The 22,187-nt window shown below is 44.8% G+C and overlaps 1 protein-coding gene across 1 annotated transcript in view; it reads left to right on the forward strand.

Annotated features, from left to right (window-relative positions):
- Positions 1 to 22,187, forward strand: part of EML5 (EMAP like 5) — a 1,456,757-nt gene that overhangs the window by 1,294,632 nt on the left and 139,938 nt on the right. The window contains exon 37 of the mRNA XM_085626574.1: positions 9,731 to 9,903. Coding sequence (XP_085482700.1) covers positions 9,731 to 9,903 — 173 coding nt within the window. The remainder of the gene's footprint in view (positions 1 to 9,730; positions 9,904 to 22,187) is intronic.

The raw sequence follows: 22,187 nt of genomic DNA on the forward strand, positions 1-22,187 counted from the left end.
AACACCTGAAGTGCTTGAAAAAATCACTGGGATGGACTGGAGATAATGTCTAACGTCTTGAAGGCGCTAATATCTCATTCTTGCCTAGCACTATTATGATTAGTGTGCACTAACCTGATATCAAGTACATAGCCTTGTCTTCCAGTTAGTCAGAAGTTTGAAGAAGATCTAGAGGCCTTGACACAGGGAGCCACAGGGGAATAGGGTCGCGGTGCTGGAAGCCTAGATGACGGAGACGTCAACTGAGCTGGGACCACGGGAACCACCGGTTCAGCTTCTCGATTCTGGCTGATCCTGCAGGTGAGTGGAAAGGGTGAGACTTGTCCAAGCAGGGAGTGAGGTCAAGGCACGATTCGGGTTTAGATTCAGCTTATATACCCAGTCGGAACACCAATGTTTGTAGCTGGCTCACATGGAGCACGTGGTTAACTGAAAGGTTCTCAACGACCCCTGCAGGGAACACATGTTAGTACAATGGTTTGGCCTATCTGAAAGAAACACGTTAGTTACATTCCTTACCTTAGAATATCCCCAGGTGTCAGGTTGGATCCGGAAAGATTTTTTCGTCAGCAATACCCTTGTGCGTCGCTAGGCAGCGTCTGCGGCTCCGCGTCCGTCGTCGGCGTCGTGATCGCCGGGATGACATTGTTGGAGTACTTAGACGCCTGCCTCGCGCGCTGACGTCAGTTCTTCTTTATTCCGCGCCAGTAAGCGCCGATCCGGGAAGAGCATACCCTTTAGTCACTTTGACTAAACTTTTTGGACTTTTTTGGTTCATCTTTCGAGTCGACCTCTACTCCTGGTGCCGGTAGAGATGCCTGGTTTCAAGCCGTGCGACGCCTGTAACCGACTGATGTCGGTTACGGATCACCACCGTCAGTGTCGCTACTGCCTTGGGGCCGACCATGATGCCGAGTCGTGCCCCGACTGCCGGGCATTGACCTCGAGGCTAGGCAGGAGCGGTCCCGCAAGCTCCTCGAGATCCGGCACTCGGCTCTGCGCCGCTCGAGGTCCCGGTCGAGGAGGAGGTCGAGGGACTGGTCGCGGAGCCATCACCGCTCGTCGGGTTCGAAGTCCTCGCATTCAGGTAAGTCGAGGCACAGTAAGAAGTCGAAGAGGTGACATCGCTCTTCTGACTTCCCTCGCCGGTTGCGCGACTCAGCTGAGGGTTCGGGTGGCTCCATCGGAGCCGCAGGAGTCGCATCCGGTCCCATACCCTCCTGTCCCTGGACCTAATGCGACTCCGGGCGAGATTCGGGACTTCCTCGTGGCCATCGAGGGCTGCCGGCACGCCTTCATGCCCCGCAGGTCCGACTGGGAGGCCTAGCGAGCCGGCAGCCCCGGCGCCGTCGTCGACATCGGTCCCAATGCCGCAGGCCCCCTTGGGATCCAGACCTTGATCCCGGTCGATGCTGGTTGACCTTACGACCCCTTCACCAGCTCCGAACCCTATGGTGCCACCCCCGGCGCCGTCTTCGGATGACGTCGTCCCCAGTTTTAGCCCCGGTCCAGATCCGACATCGGAGCGGCGCCGATGGATGAGCAATTTATCTACCGCCCGGCTCCGTCCTTTCAACCTGTCTATCAGGACTCGGATGACGGGGATGACTGGGAGGGGTCTGAGGGCCCTCTGGCACAGCAGTGCCAGTTTCATCAGGACTGGGCAGAAGCGCTGGGGGATGCCAGTGGTCTCGACACCTCCCCTACCACTGGCTTCATCTCTCCTCCCTCCGTGGCTACTGATGAGGATGTGACCTATTCTGTGGTGCTGCGCAGGGCTACCGAAGCCCTTCATCTGGAGCTCCCTGCTGCGGCCATGAGGACTAACCTCCTCACTGAAGTGCTTCAAGCGCCAGTAAGCTCTTCGAAGCCTCTGCTGCAGTTCAACGAAGCACTGACTGACGTTCTGATGGGCACCTGGTCCAAGCCCTCCACAGTCAATCCTGTGGACCGGAACGTGGCCCGGTGCCACCGCCCTGCAGCGGGCGACCCCAGCTTTCTGTCGGTGCACCCCACACCTGAGAGCCTGGTTATCCAGGCCTCTACGTCCCAGACCGCCTTCCCGTCCGCTCCTCCAGATCGGGAATCCAAAAGGTTGGAACAGTTTGGGAAGAAGCTGTTTTCCTCCCTCAGTTTGGGGTTGTGGCCCATTAATGCCTTTTGGACCGTTACACCCACTACTTGTGGGATACGGTGGTGGACGTGCTGCCCCAGTGTCCGGAGGAGGCCCGGACGTGGCTCGCCCAGGCTCTTGCTGAGGGGCGGGATGCAGCACGGTACACGATTCAATGTGGGCTTGACACCACGGACTCGCTAGGTAGGGCGATTGCGACGACGGTGGCGATTCGTTGCCACGCCTGGCTGAGATCCACGAATTTCTCCGGGGATGTCCAGAGCACCCTCATGGACATGCCCTTCGATGGGCGTCGCCTTTTTGGCGACAAAGCGGATAGTGCGCTGGAGCGCTTTAATGACTCCAGGGCTACGGCCAAGTCCTTTGGCCTCTCGGCCCGCGCCCGCAAACTTCGGCTTTTCGCCCCTTTTGTGGCCAAGGAAGGGGCGCCCCCGCACGTCTGTTTAGCCACAGGCCGCAGAACCAGCCTCAACGCGGTCGTGGACGTGGATTCCGCCGAGGCGGAGCAGGGGGACAGAGAGCCGGTCAGCCAACTTCTGCCTCCGCAGCATCTGCCTCAAAGGCTTCCATGCCAGTGGGAGGCAGAGTTCGCCATCACCTGCTCCACTGGCATACCATCACGTCGGACAGGTGGGTGTTGCAAATCGTCCGAAGGAGCTACTCCCTCCCCTTCGAGGCGACCCCTCCAGCCATGCCACCGCAGTACCACCGCATGTCAGGGATCACTTGCAACTTCTGCAGGAGGAAGTTACGGCCCTCTTGGCCAAGGGGGCCATCAAGCGCATTCCTGGCCCAGAAGTAGGACGGGGTTGTGACAACCACTACTTTCTGGCTCCCAAGAAGGGCAAAGGGGGCCTACGCCCTATCTTGGACATCAGGAGCGTCAGCGCCTTACTCCAGAAGGAGAAGTTCAAGATGCTCACCTTAGCTCAGGTTCTGGCTGCCCTAGACCCTGGAGACTGGATGGTAGCGTTGGACTTGCAGGACGCATATTTCCACATCCCCGTCCTGCCGGCCCACCAGCGTTGCCTGCGGTTCACGGTAGGCCACGAGCATTTTCAGTTTACCGTCCTCCCCTTCGGCCTCACCAGTGCCCCATAGGTGTTCACGAAAGTGATGGCGGTGGTCGCAGCTCATCTGCGCAGATTAGGGGTTCCAGTCTTCACCTATCTCGATGACTGGTTGTTGAAGGCGGGCTCGCCCCAGGCAGTCGTCTCCGACCTCCAGACTACAGCCGACCTCCTGCATTTGCTGGGGTTCTCCATCAACGTGCCGAAGTCGCATCGGAGTCCCTCCCAGAGGCTTCTTTTCATCAGAGCGGTTCTGAACTCGGCACTGATCGGGTCTATCCTCCAGAACAGCGGGTTCGGGATATTCAGGCTCTGATTCCGAACTTTCAGCCTTTATCCTGAGTTTCGGTCAGGTTGGTGCTGGGTCTGATGGCCTCCTGCATCCTGCTGGTACATCACACCAGGTGGCGGATGCGGGCTCTGCAGTAGGACCTGAAGTTCCAGTGGGCTCAACATCGGGGCAACCTGTCCGACCACGTCCGGATCTCGGAGGGCACTGCAAGACAGTTGCAGTGGTGGCTCACGGACCGCGATTGGGGCAGTGGCAGATCCTTCTCCCTACCTCAACCGGAGCATGTGGTGGTGACGGATGCGTCCCTCCTGGGATGGGGGGCCACATGGGATTGGCAGAGATCAGAGGCCTCTGGTCTCCGGCGGAGTCCCGGCTCCATATCAACGTATTGGAGCTGAAGGCGATCCGGCTTGCACTGAAGGCATTCCTTCCCTCTGTTCGGGGAAGTGTAGTGCAGGTGTTCACGGAAAACACCACCGCCATGTGGTATTGCAACAAACAGGGCGGGGTGGGGTCGTGAACCCTTTGTCAGGAGGCTTGGCGCCTCTGGACATGGCTGGAACATCAGGACATCACCCTGGTGGTTCAGCACCTGGCGGGCTCTCTGAGCGCCAGGGCGGACGAACTCAGCCGCTGGTGCATGATGAATCACGAATGGCGTCTGAACTCGGACATGGCGCAAGGTCTCTTTCGGCAGTGGGGAGAGCCTTGGTTAGATCTATTCGCCACTGAAGAGAACGCACAATGTCATCAGTTCTGCACGTTGGAATTTCCAAGGCGGCACTCGCTCGGAGACCCCTTTCGTCGTGAGTGGAGTTGCGGTCTGTTGTGCGCCTGTCCGCCTATACCACTTCTGCCCAGAGTACTGAAGAAGATTAGGCACGACCGGGCCCAAGTCATCCTTGTGGCTCCGGATCGGGCACGAAGGTACTGGTATCCCGAGCTACTCAGTCTGTCCATCGATCCCCCGATTCGACTGCCTCTTCAGGAGGACCTTCTGTCGCAGCAGCAGGGGACGGTCCTCCACCTGAACCTGTCCAGCCTCCACCTCCATGCGTGGAGATGGAGCGGCAATAGTTGATGCCATTTGACTTGCCTCCTGAAGTCTGTGATGTCATTCTGGCAGCCAGGCGTCCCTCCACTAAAACGGTTTATGCCTGCAGGTGGAACAAATTTGTGGCATGGTGCACAGCAAAGGCTGTGGATCTCCTTTCCGCCCCTCTCTCTGAAATTCTCCTCTTTCTACTTTCCCTGGCCCAGCAGGGCTCTGCTCTGGGCACCCTCAAGGGATATCTTTCAGCTGTTTCTGCCATCTTGCAGCTTCCTGATCAGCCTTCTCTTTTTAAGTCCCCTATTGTTGCTAGATTCTTTAAGGGCATTACTCACATGTTTCCTCCTGTCCCTTTCGTAATGCCTCAGTGGGACTTGAATCTGGTGTTAACCTATCTGATGTGCACTCCTTTTGAGCCACTTCATAGTTGTCCTCTTCGTCTTCTGACTCTTAAGACTGCTTTCCTGGTTGCCATCACCTCTGCCAGAAGAGTGAGTGAGCTCCAGGCGCTTTCTTCTAAACCTCCTTTCCATCTGGACAAGGTTGTTCTAAGGACTCATCCTTCCTTTCTCCCTAAGGTGGTTACTGCCTTTCACATCGGCCAGTCTGTTACATTGCCCACCTTCTTTCGGCCTCCGCATCCCTCAAAAGAGGAAGAGAGGCTCCCCCGTCTGGACCCAAAACGTGCGCTCTCCTTCTATCTGGACCGCACCAAACAGTTCCGGGTGGACGACCAACTCTTCGTTGGCTACGTGGGCGCTAAGAAGGGGCGGGCGGTGCACAAGCGGACCATCTCTTGGTGGGTCATTTTGTGCATTAAGACCTGTTATTCCTTGGCTAAGAAGGAACCTCCTGTGGGGCTGAGGGCCATTCCACTCGTGCCACAGCGGCTACTACTGCCCTGGGATGGGGAGTCCCTCTGCAGGACATTTGTCAGGCAGCAACGTGGGCCTCGCTGCACACGTTTGCTAAGCATTACTGCCTGGACAGCCAAGTCCGGAGAGATGGCTTCTTTGCCCGTTCCGTTCTCCAGGACTTCCTGGTGTGATCTTGGTTCGCAGACCCACCACCGGGGTTGGTATTGCTGGGGTATCTATTCTAAGGTAAGGAATCTAACTAACGTGTTTCTTTCAGATGAACAAGTTACTTACCTTCAGTAACGATATATCTGTAAGAAACATTCGTTAGTTAGATTCCTTACCGCCCCACCCATCCTCCCTGTTCTGCGAACTGATATCTAGGGTTTAGGTCATCCCTTCAGGGCCCTAGATTCATGGCACCAGTGTCAGTTTCTTGCATGGCTCTGCGTTCCTGGTGCGGAAAGCTATGTACAAGAACTGACGTTAGCGCGCAAGGGCAGCGTCTAAGTACTCTGACAACATCATCCCGGCTATCACGACCCCGACGACGGACGCGGAGCCGCAGACAACGCCTAGCGACGCGCAAGGGTATTGCTGATGAAAAATCTTTCCAGATCCAGCCTGACGCCTGGGGATGTTCTAAGGGAAGGAATCTAACTAACTAATGTTTCTTACAGATCTATCGTTACCGAAGGTAAGTTACTTGTTCTTTAGGACGGGCAGGTGCAACCGGACAGATGGAACCAATTAACCAGGAAACTAATGTATCTCTTTGACCCAGATGTGTAGAATGGAAAACCACACCAAGGCCTTGTAACAGCGAGTGCGGGGTACTCCATTGGTTAATGTGTTCTGTGGGAAGTCTTGCCAGAGACTCAGGTGCAATGGAACCTAGGGCTCTGGGGAATATCAGTCATGGTATCACAGCAAGCCATTAAACGCCACAGGAGTAATGCAACATGGGCTCTGCGCGCTAGACCCACTACACAGAGAGTGCAGGAGGGGTTTGTGACACATGCCAATTGACTTCAGCAAGCGTAAAGGGCCAGATGTATTAATAGGCACTTTTCAAATAGTGGGTGCTGGTGGCGCACCTGCCTGTTATTTTACAATCTAACCTACATACTAAAAGGGTTGCATCATAACATTTTTATATCTATGAGGTTACAGAGCGAGCTGCCTAATAAATACTAATTAGGCATGTCACTATGTCTGACCACTTGTGATTGGCTACCAGTGCAGAGATGGTGGCCCTCCATTTGAATTACATAATTGGAAACATTTTTTAATAGGCCATTTCCCTAAAAGAAATGATGTTGCTTTAATTATTTGTTCTGTATTTGGCAATACATTGGGGGTGGGGGGGCAGCAGTGGTGACCAGTGGACACCAGAAAGTTCTAGACACAATGGCATTCAAAGACTTTGTGCCCCTGCTGCAAGTCCAGGACATTCAAGAGGTCATCCGTATGATCCGGATGTTTTAGGCTCAGTCGTGGGCTCCAGCCCACGTGGTTCAGAGGGTTCCTGGTCTCATGACGTCATGAATCCTTCTGCTGCCTCATGCTCATTGGCACATGGGGATTTTACAGAGAATGGCACATGGGGACTCTACAGCGGATCCTCCACTGTCTGTGGGCTCATGACTGAGGCAACAGTCATGTGTCAGATAAGGCAAGACTTTGAATGGCAGGTGAAGAAGGCCTACCCAATGTGCCACAGGCTATTCTCCCTAGTCCATCCAGAGTTCATAGTGGTGATAGATGCATTGACTCCGGACTGGGAGGGCCATTGAGACAAATTGGAAATCACAAACCTCTTCTTTGGAAAACAGGAACCACATCAACCTTCTGGATCTCCATGCTATCCGACTAGCTTTAAGGACCTTTGTGTCTTCCATCAGGTGCAGCTCTGTGCAAATTCTGATGGACAACATGACTGCCATGTGGTACTGCAACAAGCAGGGTGGTGTGGGGTCGCGGGTGCTGTGCCAAAAAGACTGCGACTCTGGCTGGACCTTCAGGGGGAGCTTACTGATTGTCAACCATCTGCGAGAATGAACCCCACTACGGACAATGTCAGCAGACCACATTTAGCAAACCACAAATGGCATCTAGTCCTCAATCTAGTACAAGGCATCTTTACCCAGTGGGGTGAGTCTTGGGTAGATCTGTTCGCTATCACTGAAAACATTAATTGTGAAGCCTTTTGCATTCTAGAGTTTCTGCCTCAACACTTCCTGGAAAATAGATTCTGCATTTTGAGGGACTTTGGTCTCCTCTGTGTGGTCCCACCTCTGTTGCTTCTTCTCTGAGAGAATTCTGAAGAAGGTCAGGAGAGACCCAGCTCAGGTCACCCTGATAATCTTGGACTGGGCTCAGATAGTTTGGTACTCCAAACTACTGAGTCTGAGTATTTGCCCTGTGTTCGGTCTATCTCTGCGGGTGGACTTGCTGATCTAGCAGCACATCAAGGTTCTTCTTCTGAATCTCAACAACCTACACCTCCAGGTGTGGATATTGAGTGGAACGAATTGAGTGGATTTGACCTAGCAGTAGAGGCGGTGGATGTCATTCTTGGTGGCGTGCTATTCACCTACGAAGTCAATCTACTCTGGATGTTTGTGGCCTAGTGCAAGGTTTGTTGGGTCTATCTGATGCAGGCGAAACATACTGATATACTTCTATCTGTCCTGTCTTCGGTTGAGCAAGACCTTGCCTTGGACACTTATAGGTTATTTGTCAGCCCTCTCTGCTTTTGTACGTTTTCCTGATCAGCCCCCACAGTGTGTTATCACTTGTGATGCTTTTTTTGACCGGGCTTACTTACATATGCTTCCTCATTTACCTTTAGTTGTGCCTCATTGGGAATGTAACTTGTTTTTTTCTTAATGTGCATGCTTTTCAAGCCTTTGCACAGCTGTTCATTGAGAGTTCAGACCTTTATGATTCTCTCCTTCATTGCGATTACTTCTGTGTCAGTGAACTGCAGGCACTGTCAGTGCAACCAACATATAGCACATTTTTACAGGCAAGTTGGTGCTGTGGACCAGGGCGTTCTTTCTGCCAAATGTGGTTTTGCCCTTCCATGTGAAGCAGCTTCCCGCTTTCTTTCTCTCTGAGATCCTTTTGATGAGGAGGAGAGGCTTCACCTTTTGCATCTATTGAACTAAGGAGCACAGAGTAGTTAGGCAACACTGGGGATTTCTAGTGCAGGGAAGGGGCAAGCATTTCAGAAACTCACCAGGCCCTGATGGATTGTTGTTTTCATAAGAGTTTTACGTCTTGGCTGTGAAACAGCATTATCTGGGGTCCTTCAATCACAATCAGCGGAGCTAAATCGGCCACTACAGTGTTAGTCATGGGTGTGCCAGTCCTGGTCATCTGGCAGGCAGCTACATGGGACCCCCCGTACACACCTCCATTAGTCATTACTGTCTTGATTTACAAAATATGCAGGACTTTCTCCCACAGAAGTTCTTGATGTGAAGTCCACTCCTCAGACTTCCCTCCCAACCTACCGCCCCTCAACTTTTTAGATATACTGTGATGTTGTGTATTAAAATGGTGAGGAATCTGCAGTTAGAAGTACCCATCTGAAGAACAAGTTACCTTCGATTACACTTTCTCTGGCGTATACTCTAACTACAGACCAGTTGCCCTCCTTCCCATTCTGTGAAGTAGACTTCTAGGTCTTAAGAAGGCCCCTTGTCAGATTTTGCACGCTGTAACGGTTCTCAATCTGCTAGGATCTGAGCCTAAGGGTGTTGAATGCTTTATGGTAAATGGATGTCAGCATGCAAGGGTGGCATCTATATATGGCTCTGCGTCCACACTTTCAGAAACGTGGTGAGGATTTTGTTGAGTTCGAGGGCACTGCCTTTTGGCACACAGAAGCAATTAGTTGAAAAGTTTGTGGTTCCAATCTGGCATCTGAGTTGAGAAGGCTGTAGTTTGTAGAGTATCCACCAGAAAGAGAGTTACTATAGGTAAGTATTTGCTTGTTTTCATTTTCCTCATCTAAGAAATCTTGAAAATATGATTCTATGTCCTGTTGAATTTGAGGCCCCTTTTGTTTAAATGAAGCAAAAATTTTACATTTTGACAAAACACTTTACTTGGCATCTGAAACGCTTTATATTTGGTTAAACTGAATGTGATGCTTACAAATAGGTAAAACAAACTTGCATATTTGTGACAGTCAAACTTACAAATATTGTGTGTCACTCGAAGGAGACTATATAGAGTGTGTTCAACTCAGGAGGTTCTAAATGACTGTTACAAAATTAATGACTTGTACCCTTTTTCTCTTACATTGTTTCACAGAAGATGGTAAACAAAGTCAATTTAGGTCATGCTGCCCGGACAGTGTGCTACAGCCCTGAAGGGGACATGGTGGCAATTGGTATGAAAAATGGGGAATTCATTATCCTGATGGTGACTTCTCTAAAAATATGGGGGAAGAAACGTGACCGCAGGGCAGCTATCCATGATATCAGGTGAGTAACAAGCCTGAGCGATGTAATTTATTTAGGATAAACATTCCTCTTCCCAGAGGATTCTCCTTATACAGTCATATTCACATTCTTGTCATCTCAATCCAGATCACACGCAGATTAGTGATTGAGCCACATTATAATCATCATCTGAGTCCAATTCATACTGTATATGTGAGTGAAGGCTACTACAATTATCATTTGAGTCTAGATCAGATGGTATATGGGATTTGCTACAGTCTTTGAGTCCATATCACATGAGATAGGCATGTGAGACATGCTACAATCTTTGTCTGAGTCTTAATCACATGAACTGAGCTAGGTGAGTGAAACATACTACAACCATCATCATCTGAGTCTAGATCACAAGGAATAGGCAAGTGACCAATGCAAAGGTTATCATCCATGTTGCATGCAGTATATGAGCACCATGCTAAATGGGCCCTAGCTTTCTGCTGGTTACATCCACATCAGTGGTATGATGACAAAAATGCTCCCAAGCATAAAGAATGGGTAACTAGCCAACCTTCCAGATCAGTGGTAAAATGGAAAGTATTCAGAGTCATTACTTATCACTAGATCAAGACGAACATGAGCACTGAAGCTCTTTCCTTAGAAAAAGATGAGGGAGCCTTGAAGTAACTACAAACTGTTTCAGGAAGGGCACCCACATCTTTATTATTGTGCCATGTATGAGAAGACAAAGGTGAATCCATGGTACACCAAAAGACATATTAAAATATTTACAAAGATCCAAAACTGAAAACATTTTATTAAGCATTAGCAAGAAATATCTGTGCTTCTGATCACAGCCCTTATTTTTTAAAGATTCACTCGCCGAAAACCATTTTCCATCATTACTCATACAAACACACTAACCTGTAACTATAAATCAATCATTTACACCCTAGAATCAGGAAATATATTTAAGGGTATGTAGATTTTGAATTACGAACACCTATTTTCTGATTCAGTAAAATCACACTGAAGGCCTGAATATCTTACATTTATGCATAGCAGACACAACAAAAACAGCTCTCTTCAAGATCAATCTGAAAAACCAAAGTTTGCAGTGTTTTTCAATTATAACGTATATAAGGTATTCACAAATCTTCTGTCAACCCTCTGATAACTGACCACTAAAAGCTGTCTTCTGCGATTGATCTTTAACACTGCAGCAGACTATTGATTATGCATTTACTAAACATCCATGGATATTGCAGAACACTCCCTTCTAAGGGTGATCATTTAACCAAAACTAGAGAATTGTTAGTGTACTTGACATTTATCCCTAATAAGAATTCTCATCCATTTAGACTAGCTCATCCTTCCTTAGCAACAGCACTGTCTGCATCCACTCCATTCACATTGTCTGTACAGGTTGACGGCGGAGTTGATTCAAACTTATGAATCTACCAAGGATACCAACACTGGAGAACTGCAGGTATAGGTAAATACATTTCTTCATTTGAGTCTCCCAACAAGGAATGATCTCCTAAATGATCTTCCTACAAAAAACACAAACTGTGCCAATGGAAGGAGAAATCCTTTCGTTCCTCAAGGAAATGGTACCCCTCTTTGGGTAGTTTGGAGTAATGATGACATTTCCTAACACTATACTTTTCCTTTTTATTGCTTAAAATCCTGACGGAAAAAAGGTCTTCGACTCCATTGTTCAACCCCAGGCATATCGAAACCTTGCAGCCAGACATCCTGGATTTGTTCAGGGCAGCTCTGATACCCTCTAGGTCATTCACCAAGGGGGAGGGTGCTCCTGCGGGTTTGGCAAATTTGGTGACTCGGACCCCAACAGCCTCCTTTTCTGTGCCTCCACAGGATCATGCCCTAGCATCAGAGAAGAAACGGATGACCTCCAAGATGCCGTCCCCTGATCAATCACTGCGACCTATGATTCCATCCTCAGTCACTTTCAGATCACCCCTCATAGGCTTCAAAGTGAGCTGGAATCCTCCTAGTGGCAAAGGAGAATGTTGAGACATGTTTTGACGATGAGCCCTTTGCAGAACATCTTCCTAGGACCAAGAGGTTGGCCCACATGGAAGAAATAACTGGGTCTCACTCTGAAGCCCTTGCTATGCCTGAAAGGCATGTGACCGAACAGAGTATAATGACTCAGAACATGAACTTCCTTATTACTTACAGTACCGAGGCAGGCTTATACCTTGGTTTACAAAATGCAAGTGGTTTGGAAACTATTCCAGAAGGCAATATCTTTTACCACTCTGGACTTCTTTTGTAATCCTCCTCTCCAGTTGCATTGCTTTGGCTTTCCTTTAAGGGGGCTTTCCTTGAATATGTTCTGGCTGATTGGGAAGCCTCTCTTTGGGCCCACAAATCTGCAAACAAATAGCCAGATGGCACAGGCCTACTTTGTATGACCCAGAGACCTTATTGTCACATCCTTCACCAGAATGTTTGGTGATAGAAGCCTTGTACATGAATGCCTTTGCCATGGCCCTACCATACTGAGAGTCTAAAAAAACTGACCTCAATTGGAAGTAAATTCCTGCCAATGTTCAACCCACTATTTTGAACATATCTCTTGATGGCAAATGCCTGTTCAATAAGAAGGTCAGGTCTTCCACTGCAATTCCTAAATTGTGCATCTTCACACATGGAGATTAAATGGTGGCAGCTGTAGTCCATTTACCTGCCATCTTAAGTTGCAGGCATAATCTTGGGTGCCAGATAAACCGCAACAAAATCTATTTGTGTGGCTCTTTGGAACAAGATACTTTAAAGGTGTAAGAAGCATAAATCTATTTCAGTCTCAAATTTTTAATGTTCTGCATTTATCTCTTGCTGTGCAAGGTTTAGCAGTACCTACTCTTAAATGGATATTTGGCTGTCCTATCCGCCTTCAAGTGCCTCCATTGACAAAGTTTTTTTCGATGCTAGTAGTGATGCACTTTCTGAAATGTTTCTTGTATTTGTTTCCTCCCGCTCCAATTATTGTTATTCAGTGAGATATGAAATCTTGACTTTTCTAATGCCATTCCTTTCAAGCCTGGTTTAGTTTCTTACTTTGAAAACAATCTTTTATGTTGTAGTGACTTTGGCCAACAAGATTTGTAAAATTGATGCCCTTTCTGTCAGACCATCATACATTTTATTCAATCCTAATTCATTGGTTCTTCGCAGCTGCCCATAGTTTCTTCCAGAAGTGATCTCTGCCTTTCTATTGCCCAGTCCATCACTCTTCCATCATACGAGAGGAGGAGCAGCTAAATTGACCCCAGGCCTACAGTATCCTATTACATTAAATGCATTCAATAGGGCTCTCTGGCGTGGCCAAGAAAGGCAAGACAGTTAACATTCTTATAATTTTTCATTTTGGGTCATTCTCTGTGTCAAGCTTGGCTAGTTCTTGGCCAAGACCTGGAGAGTGGAGGGTGTACATTCCCACTTCTTTAGGACAGTGACTGCTTCCATGGCCCTCGCTACAGGCATTGCAATGGCTAACATCTGCCATACAGCACTCATTCATGAGGATAGGGATTTGGAGGAAGACTTTTCTATCAGAAGATGGAGTAATTTAGCTTGATAACGATATATCTTGAGGACACAAAACATTTCCACAGATTCCTCACAGCCATACCTCCTCCCGGGATGTGTAAGTAACCTGGTCAACAAGATCCCAAAGTTTGCAAACATATTTTGTGCTGTATTTGTCCCCAACTTCGATGCTCTTTCAGTTCTGTCCACATGGCCTCGATGGGGCATGAAAAAAAGTTCTTGTAGGCGTCTAATACTTTGATAGTGACGCACCTGGTGGGCAGAGTCACAGCCAAGTGACGCTAGAGACCTATTGGTGGAATAAAACGTTTTAGAATTCAGGCTGGTACCTGAAGGATATTCATTAAAGTGAGGAATCTACAGAAAGGCTAAGTATTCACAAAAAATATTGTTACTGAAGGTAAATAAAGCTTTCCTCTCAATACCCATTCAGCCATCCTTCTTGCTGCCTTCATTCATAATTTTATCACAGATCTCAACCCGAACTGCCTCTTCATGGTAAAACATGGTTTACACTTTATGCCAAGCCTTCATTTCCTCCTCTTGCTTCCCTGGATTTAACCTTAATAAAGGTCAACAGACTTGAAGACAAATGCGTAGGTATCATGTCATGTTTTCTATCCATAATCACGTCAGTTTTATGAATTAAGGTCACCTTCTTGGAATTCAAACCAGCACCTGTGTGTTTAGGCGCCTGCATCAATATTAAGGAGCGAGTAGTCATTCGTTTTAAAGATTTAGGTAACAGGTTAGGAGCTATCATAAGCATTAGGTTAGGGATGGGTTTAGGGGAAAGGTTAAATGATAACAGTAAGTGGTATGTTAAGTAATGAAATAAAGATTGGGGTCAGAATTAGGTTCAGGGATGAGTTCCCTTTAGGGATACAGTAAGCTCATTTAACACGTGGAGTGGAGGTTAGGGCAAGTGTAAGGAAAAGGGTCAAAGCCTTGATTGTAAAGTGGGTCATTGTTGATAATACATTTTTGTATTTTACATACAATCACATAAGTTGCAAACTTTATATCTGTTTGTGCCCTCTATTGTTTAAAATTGACTTTTTACATACAGTCCTATTTTCCTATACATGTTAATCACTCTTGAACTCCTATGCATCTCTTCTTTTCCTTGAACAGACCACTCTCTCAAGATTGTTGATACACTTCTCATCACAATGTATCTCTCATTGAGCAGACACACTGAAAAGCATTTTCACGCTACGTCTGTACGGTATCTTTAAAACTTCCTTATGCAATCCCTTGCAGGTTCTTTATAAAACCCTAATAGAAGCCATTGATTCTATTGCTGACAATTCTCTCCAGAGCTGGCTATTTAACCCAAAGTTTGCTTGTGGTAGAACTAAATGAGCTGAAAATGAGTTGTTGCCACTTAAACCAATCCAAGATGGTTAGGTCTAAAAAGGAATAGAAGGGGGGTGGCCTAGTATGAAGTTAACTAGGACTGCAATATGCACAGCTGTAAAATTGTTTCAAACATTTAATTCATTTCACATCAAATAAACAATAATCATATTCAATTTTTTCAATTTTTTCATATGAGTTTCCACAATATACATAATCATTCAATATAGTAGCTCTTTATAAATTCATGAGAATTTTGAGACTTCGCAATTTCTTCACCAACATTTGCCCCCAAGATCCAACGGACAACTCTACCACAGACTTAACACTTCCAACTTTTAAACCCAAGAGCACTTTTGTTGCTCCAGTGTCTCACAAAACTCTGGACACATTTGAATTATTGGTACAACAAGATCTAAAAAAGATACAATATTCCAATAAAACAAACAATTTGAGTAGGGCTGAAAAAGTGCTCTAACCAGATTAGCCAGAAACTCAACAATCACAATATCGAAAGCAGACAAAGGGGGAGGATTAGTTATCATGAACTCCGAGCACTACCACAGGAAAGTCCTTGAACATATCACGAATGAAGCGACCTATGGAAAACTTGACAAAGACCCCACAAAGGAAATTTCCAACAATCTCAACTTTATGCTGGATAAAGCGGAAGAATTTAATTGGATTGACTCACCCACCAAAAAATATCTTCGGACTGACTTCCCAAGGAGACCAAAAATCTACTTATTACCAAAGATTCACAAAAATCTGATGGATCCTCCGTTTAGACCTATCGTCTCTGGATGCGACTCAATATTTGAAAAACCTGGCAGGTTCATCGACACATTTCTGCAGTCATTTGTTCAAAATTGGGAGACTTATATTGAAGATACCACGGACTTCCTGAGAAACTTACAAGTGATTAAACACCTAAACACAGAAAATTGGATTCTATGCACTATAGATGTAGTAGCATTATACACCTCGATACCACACGCCAGCGGAATTGAAGCAGTCGAATGGGCATTACTGCAACAAGAAAACACACAAATACCCAAACACTTTATTTTACAACTACTAGAGTTTTGCCTACAAAACAGTTATTTTTGTTGGGATGAAAAGTTTTACATACAACTAAATGGAACATCGATGGGTTTTCCAGGAGCACCCGTATACGCTAACACGTATATGGCAAAATTCGAATATGACTATATCCTCCGGGACCTTACATGGAAAGAAGGTCTCATATTCTTCAAACGCTTTATAGATGACATCTTCCTCATTTGGAATCAGTCAGAACCAGAACTTATCAACAACATACGGACACTTAACCTGATAGATCCTCGAATTCAATTCACTCACACAATAAGCCGCAAATCAATTGCTTTTCTAGATGTATGGATTGACATTGGACAAGGTGAAATACAAACGAGTGTGTATAAAAAACCAACAGACAGAAATAATGCTCTGCTTTTTAGCAGTTTCCATCCTCCTTCGTTGATTCGGAATCTACCAGTCTCCCAATTCTTGCGAACTAAAAGAATTTCTTCTACAGACATGGCATGTGAATCCACATGGCAACAACAAATAAAGAATTACACAGACAGAGGGTATCCTGAGAAACTTCTCACAGAACAACTAAACAAAGTCAAGACCCGACCTCGTGAAGAGTTACTGAAGAAAGTCCCAAAAGAGACTAGCACACGTACAGTTTTTGTTTCCAAATATTCCACAGCATCCAGGAAGATCAAACAAACTATCAACAAGCATTGGAATTTACTCCAATTGGAAACTGATTTCAAAAATCTCTTCAAAGAGAAACCACTATTCGCCTTCACAAGAGCCCAAAACTTGAAAGAATTATTATCTAAAAAACAAAAACCAACAAGGACTCTTGAACCAAGTAAAGGCACACAAAAATGCTGGAACTGTACACATTGCAACAACGTAATCACAGGTGATATTTTATTGCATCCATCCACGGGTCAAAAAATTAAAATTCACAGCAGCACAACATGCAACTCAGAAAATGTCATTTATACCATCAAATGCCCTTGTGGGCTACTATACGTCGGCAAAACTGAGAGGAAAATGAAAATCAGATTAACGGAACATAAAAGCAAAATACGCACCAAAAGCACGACGTCTAGTATAGCGACACATTGGGAGGAATCACGACACCAAATTGCCCAACTGAAATTCCAAATCATCGAAGAAGTACCAAAACACACAGATCGAGATAATTCAAAGTACCTGTTACAAAGAGAGGCATTCTGGATTAAGAAGCTCAAAACTCTTACTCCGCACGGACTCAATGATAAATTTGAGATGGCGTGCTTTCTCTAAAATAATGCTCATATCTGATACTCGTACTCCACCTTGGGATCCCGACTCAACTTGAAAGCACTTATACCTATAATGCATTCAACCCACGATTAGTTCCTACCTGACATTACACACACGCGTACTTCCACACACATTTGCATTTTTTGTCTGAACCCCCACAAAAATAGAACTTGACCTTTGTTTACGATGATGTTTTGTATCAAATTGTTGATGTTGTAATTGATTATATAATTTATATGACCTGTATCATCTGATTATGTTCTGAACTTATACATTGTTGCCGAAATTCATTATGTAATTTACGTTCAGACGACTATTAACTTACACGATTTTATGAAGCCAGGTAATTTATACTCTGGCAGTCACACAATCTGACAACTTCACCTATCAAACCCCATCATTTACAATTAGATTCATCAACATCGCTCGTTTAGGTTTTATTTATTTTTGCATAACTTTATTGACAAACGATTCGCGCGCATAGAACGCGCTCATTGCGCCTTTATTCTACCCCGGAAATTATTTGAATCATTTAAGATGGTTCTATTTTCATTTAATTTATTAATTGGATTATACACATACTTTACATAAGACTATTCAGATTTTGTAGATTCGTATCGATGTTAGAGACAGCACTTGAGTCTTTTTTCAAGACTATGTTTCCTCATAGTCTTTTTTTAGTTTCTATGTCCACGCTCGCAGCGTGATTATCAACTCGCTTGAAATTGACGAGAAACAAACCTCGACCGAGAGCGCTCGTGGAAACATACCTTGCGACGAATCTTTTTTCGAATCGGTAAGCACATTCTTTTATATGGCCCCACTTCTATGGGTTTCTATTAGCAGATTTGATCGGAATATAAGGTATTGTCCTTTATTTTCAGATCGGTAACACTCAGCTTCAGTAACGGTTTTCACCACCACCTGAACTAACGTTATCAAGGTGAGCTCCGCTTTAAGCATTTAGCGTACTCAGACATAATGCCTCGCACAGCGCAGTTAATACTCAGTTTTTATTTCTGCAGACTTTTTTTTCGCTGCAACATGAAAATCGTGTAAAACGACACAATTGATCAGGTACGACATCGGGGTTCCTTGCAATACTTATTACCACCAATCAATAGAGAGATCAGTTCTTCTTATACTTTCATTCTTTTGAACTCTTTCCCTAGAGTAAGAACATGTAACACATGCGAACTACCCAAAGGTACCGTATACCTCATTTTAAGTTTAAAACACGACTTTTTGTTCACGCAACGTGCAGATTCTGATATATACTCTCCTTTCTTCTCCAACAGTTTACCCCTGACGAAGGGACCACAAATGTCCCGAAATGCATTGGGTGTTTGGAACTTTATTCAATTAGTTACTTGTGTCTATCACTGTACAAATGTACACATATTGAATGATTATGTATATTGTGGAAACTCATATGAAAAAATTGAAAAAATTGAATATGATTATTGTTTATTTGATGTGAAATGAATTAAATGTTTGAAACAACTTTACAGCTGTGCATATTGCAGTCCTAGTTAACTTCATACTAGGCCACCCCCCTTCTATTCATACCACGTGCCACGCAAGCATAAGGCAATATTGCACGCCTACCGTTAAAATTCCAGTCTATCTTCCAGAATAACGAGTGCGCCCACCACCCATTTTGACGTTTTCACTTGTGCGACTTTGGTGGACTGCACCGCGTAAAAATGTCTTTCGAATCCATTGCCAGCATCACTGAAAACAGAGCTACAACCAAAGTTTATACAACAGAAGACGCAAACGAAATTTACAACCTAATAAAGGAGACAAAATCATTTGACGCACAGAGCGGATCAGTCACACAACAATTACGCCAACTGGAATATCTTACCAGAAGAGAACTGAATCAACGTTTACACGCTTCTACATTAATACAATACCATCGAGTCAAACGGATCCCACGTGGTTTAAGATTATCAATACGTCCAATGCTTTTCAGGCTTCAAAACAACTCACAATTCATGGAAAAATGGTATTCCATTTTAAATAAATGCTCTCTGGATCTGATACTGCTGATAATTGAGGAACTGTCTAAAACAATCCGGGATTTAGAAGAAGAAATAAACACATTAAAAACTGAACTATCAACAAGAATGGAAGTTGAACCATGGGGATAATTTCTAGAAAGTCTCAATCTAAAACTAGACAAATATGGTAAAGAGTTACAAGAAACTAAACTGCGAAAATTTAAGAGAGATACAATTGATTATAAGCTGAATGAAGCTTATACTTGGGCCGACGTATACACACAACGCAGATTTACCACCAAAAAAACTACCCAAGCATCCTCAGAGGAAAGTGTCGTGTCCGATTCAGATATTGATACTCAGAGAGCATCATTTAAAGCTAGCACTAGCTCAAAAGCTACGACAAAACCACCAGAAGGAAGTTTATCAAGTGCAACACCCAGTACTTCTGGTTCTTCATCTTCTTTTTTGGACTCCAGCAGAGAACAAGGGAGACCCCCAGACAAGAGCCAAACCAAAACAACCAGCGGCATCGAAAAACAAGGAGAGGAAAAGGACAAAGACAAAAGCAAAAAGGGTCTGAGGAGTCAAACAAAAGCCTTATCATAAATATCTCCTCTTTAAAATTAACACCGTTCGAAGAAAACGTACTGAACAAAGGAATGTCCTTTGTGAGCACCTACAACAGCACAGAATTGGAGACAGAAGTAGCTCTTTATAAATTCATGAGAATTTTGAGACTTCGCAATTTCTTCACCAACATTTGCCCCCAAGATCCAACGGACAACTCTACCACAGACTTAACACTTCCAACTTTTAAACCCAAGAGCACTTTTGTTGCTCCAGTGTCTCACAAAACTCTGGACACATTTGAATTATTGGTACAACAAGATCTAAAAAAGATACAATATTCCAATAAAACAAACAATTTGAGTAGGGCTGAAAAAAGTGCTCTAACCAGATTAGCCAGAAACTCAACAATCACAATATCGAAAGCAGACAAAGGGGGAGGATTAGTTATCATGAACTCCGAGCACTACCACAGGAAAGTCCTTGAACATATCACGAATGAAGCGACCTATGGAAAACTTGACAAAGACCCCACAAAGGAAATTTCCAACAATCTCAACTTTATGCTGGATAAAGCGGAAGAATTTAATTGGATTGACTCACCCACCAAAAAATATCTTCGGACTGACTTCCCAAGGAGACCAAAAATCTACTTATTACCAAAGATTCACAAAAATCTGATGGATCCTCCGTTTAGACCTATCGTCTCTGGATGCGACTCAATATTTGAAAAACCTGGCAGGTTCATCGACACATTTCTGCAGTCATTTGTTCAAAATTGGGAGACTTATATTGAAGATACCACGGACTTCCTGAGAAACTTACAAATGATTAAACACCTAAACACAGAAAATTGGATTCTATGCACTATAGATGTAGTAGCATTATACACCTCGAAACCACACGCCAGCGGAATTGAAGCAGTCGAATGGACATTACTGCAACAAGAAAACACACAAATACCCAAACACTTTATTTTACAACTACTAGAGTTTTGCCTACAAAACAGTTATTTTTGTTGGGATGAAAAGTTTTACATACAACTAAATGGAACATCGATGGGTTTTCCAGGAGCACCCGTATAGGCTAACACGTATATGGCAAAATTCGAATATGACTATATCCTCCGGGACCTTACATGGAAAGAAGGTCTCATATTCTTCAAACGCTTTATAGATGACATCTTCCTCATTTGGAATCAGTCAGAACCAGAACTTATCAACAACATACGGACACTTAACCTGATAGATCCTCGAATTCAATTCACTCACACAATAAGCCGCAAATCAATTGCTTTTCTAGATGTATGGATTGACATTGGACAAGGTGAAATACAAACGAGTGTGTATAAAAAACCAACAGACAGAAATAATGCTCTGCTTTTTAGCAGTTTCCATCCTCCTTCGTTGATTCGGAATCTACCAGTCTCCCAATTCTTGCGAACTAAAAGAATTTCTTCTACAGACATGGCATGTGAATCCACATGGCAACAACAAATAAAGAATTACACAGACAGAGGGTATCCTGAGAAACTTCTCACAGAACAACTAAACAAAGTCAAGACCCGACCTCGTGAAGAGTTACTGAAGAAAGTCCCAAAAGAGACTAGCACACGTACAGTTTTTGTTTCCAAATATTCCACAGCATCCAGGAAGATCAAACAAACTATCAACAAGCATTGGAATTTACTCCAATTGGAAACTGATTTCAAAAATCTCTTCAAAGAGAAACCACTATTCGCCTTCACAAGAGCCCAAAACTTGAAAGAATTATTATCTAAAAAACAAAAACCAACAAGGACTCTTGAACCAAGTAAAGGCACACAAAAATGCTGGAACTGTACACATTGCAACAACGTAATCACAGGTGATATTTTATTGCATCCATCCACGGGTCAAAAAATTAAAATTCACAGCAGCACAACATGCAACTCAGAAAATGTCATTTATACCATCAAATGCCCTTGTGGGCTACTATACGTCGGCAAAACTGAGAGGAAAATGAAAATCAGATTAACGGAACATAAAAGCAAAATACGCACCAAAAGCACGACGTCTAGTATAGCGACACATTGGGAGGAATCACGACACCAAATTGCCCAACTGAAATTCCAAATCATCGAAGAAGTACCAAAACACACAGATCGAGATAATTCAAAGTACCTGTTACAAAGAGAGGCATTCTGGATTAAGAAGCTCAAAACTCTTACTCCGCACGGACTCAATGATAAATTTGAGATGGCGTGCTTTCTCTAAAATAATGCTCATATCTGATACTCGTACTCCACCTTGGGATCCCGACTCAACTTGAAAGCACTTATACCTATAATGCATTCAACCCACGATTAGTTCCTACCTGACATTACACACACGCGTACTTCCACACACATTTGCATTTTTTGTCTGAACCCCCACAAAAATAGAACTTGACCTTTGTTTACGATGATGTTTTGTATCAAATTGTTGATGT

The sequence above is a fragment of the Triturus cristatus genome, chromosome 9 (genome assembly GCF_964204655.1).
Source record: "Triturus cristatus chromosome 9, aTriCri1.1, whole genome shotgun sequence".
Lineage (NCBI taxonomy): Eukaryota > Metazoa > Chordata > Amphibia > Caudata > Salamandridae > Triturus > Triturus cristatus.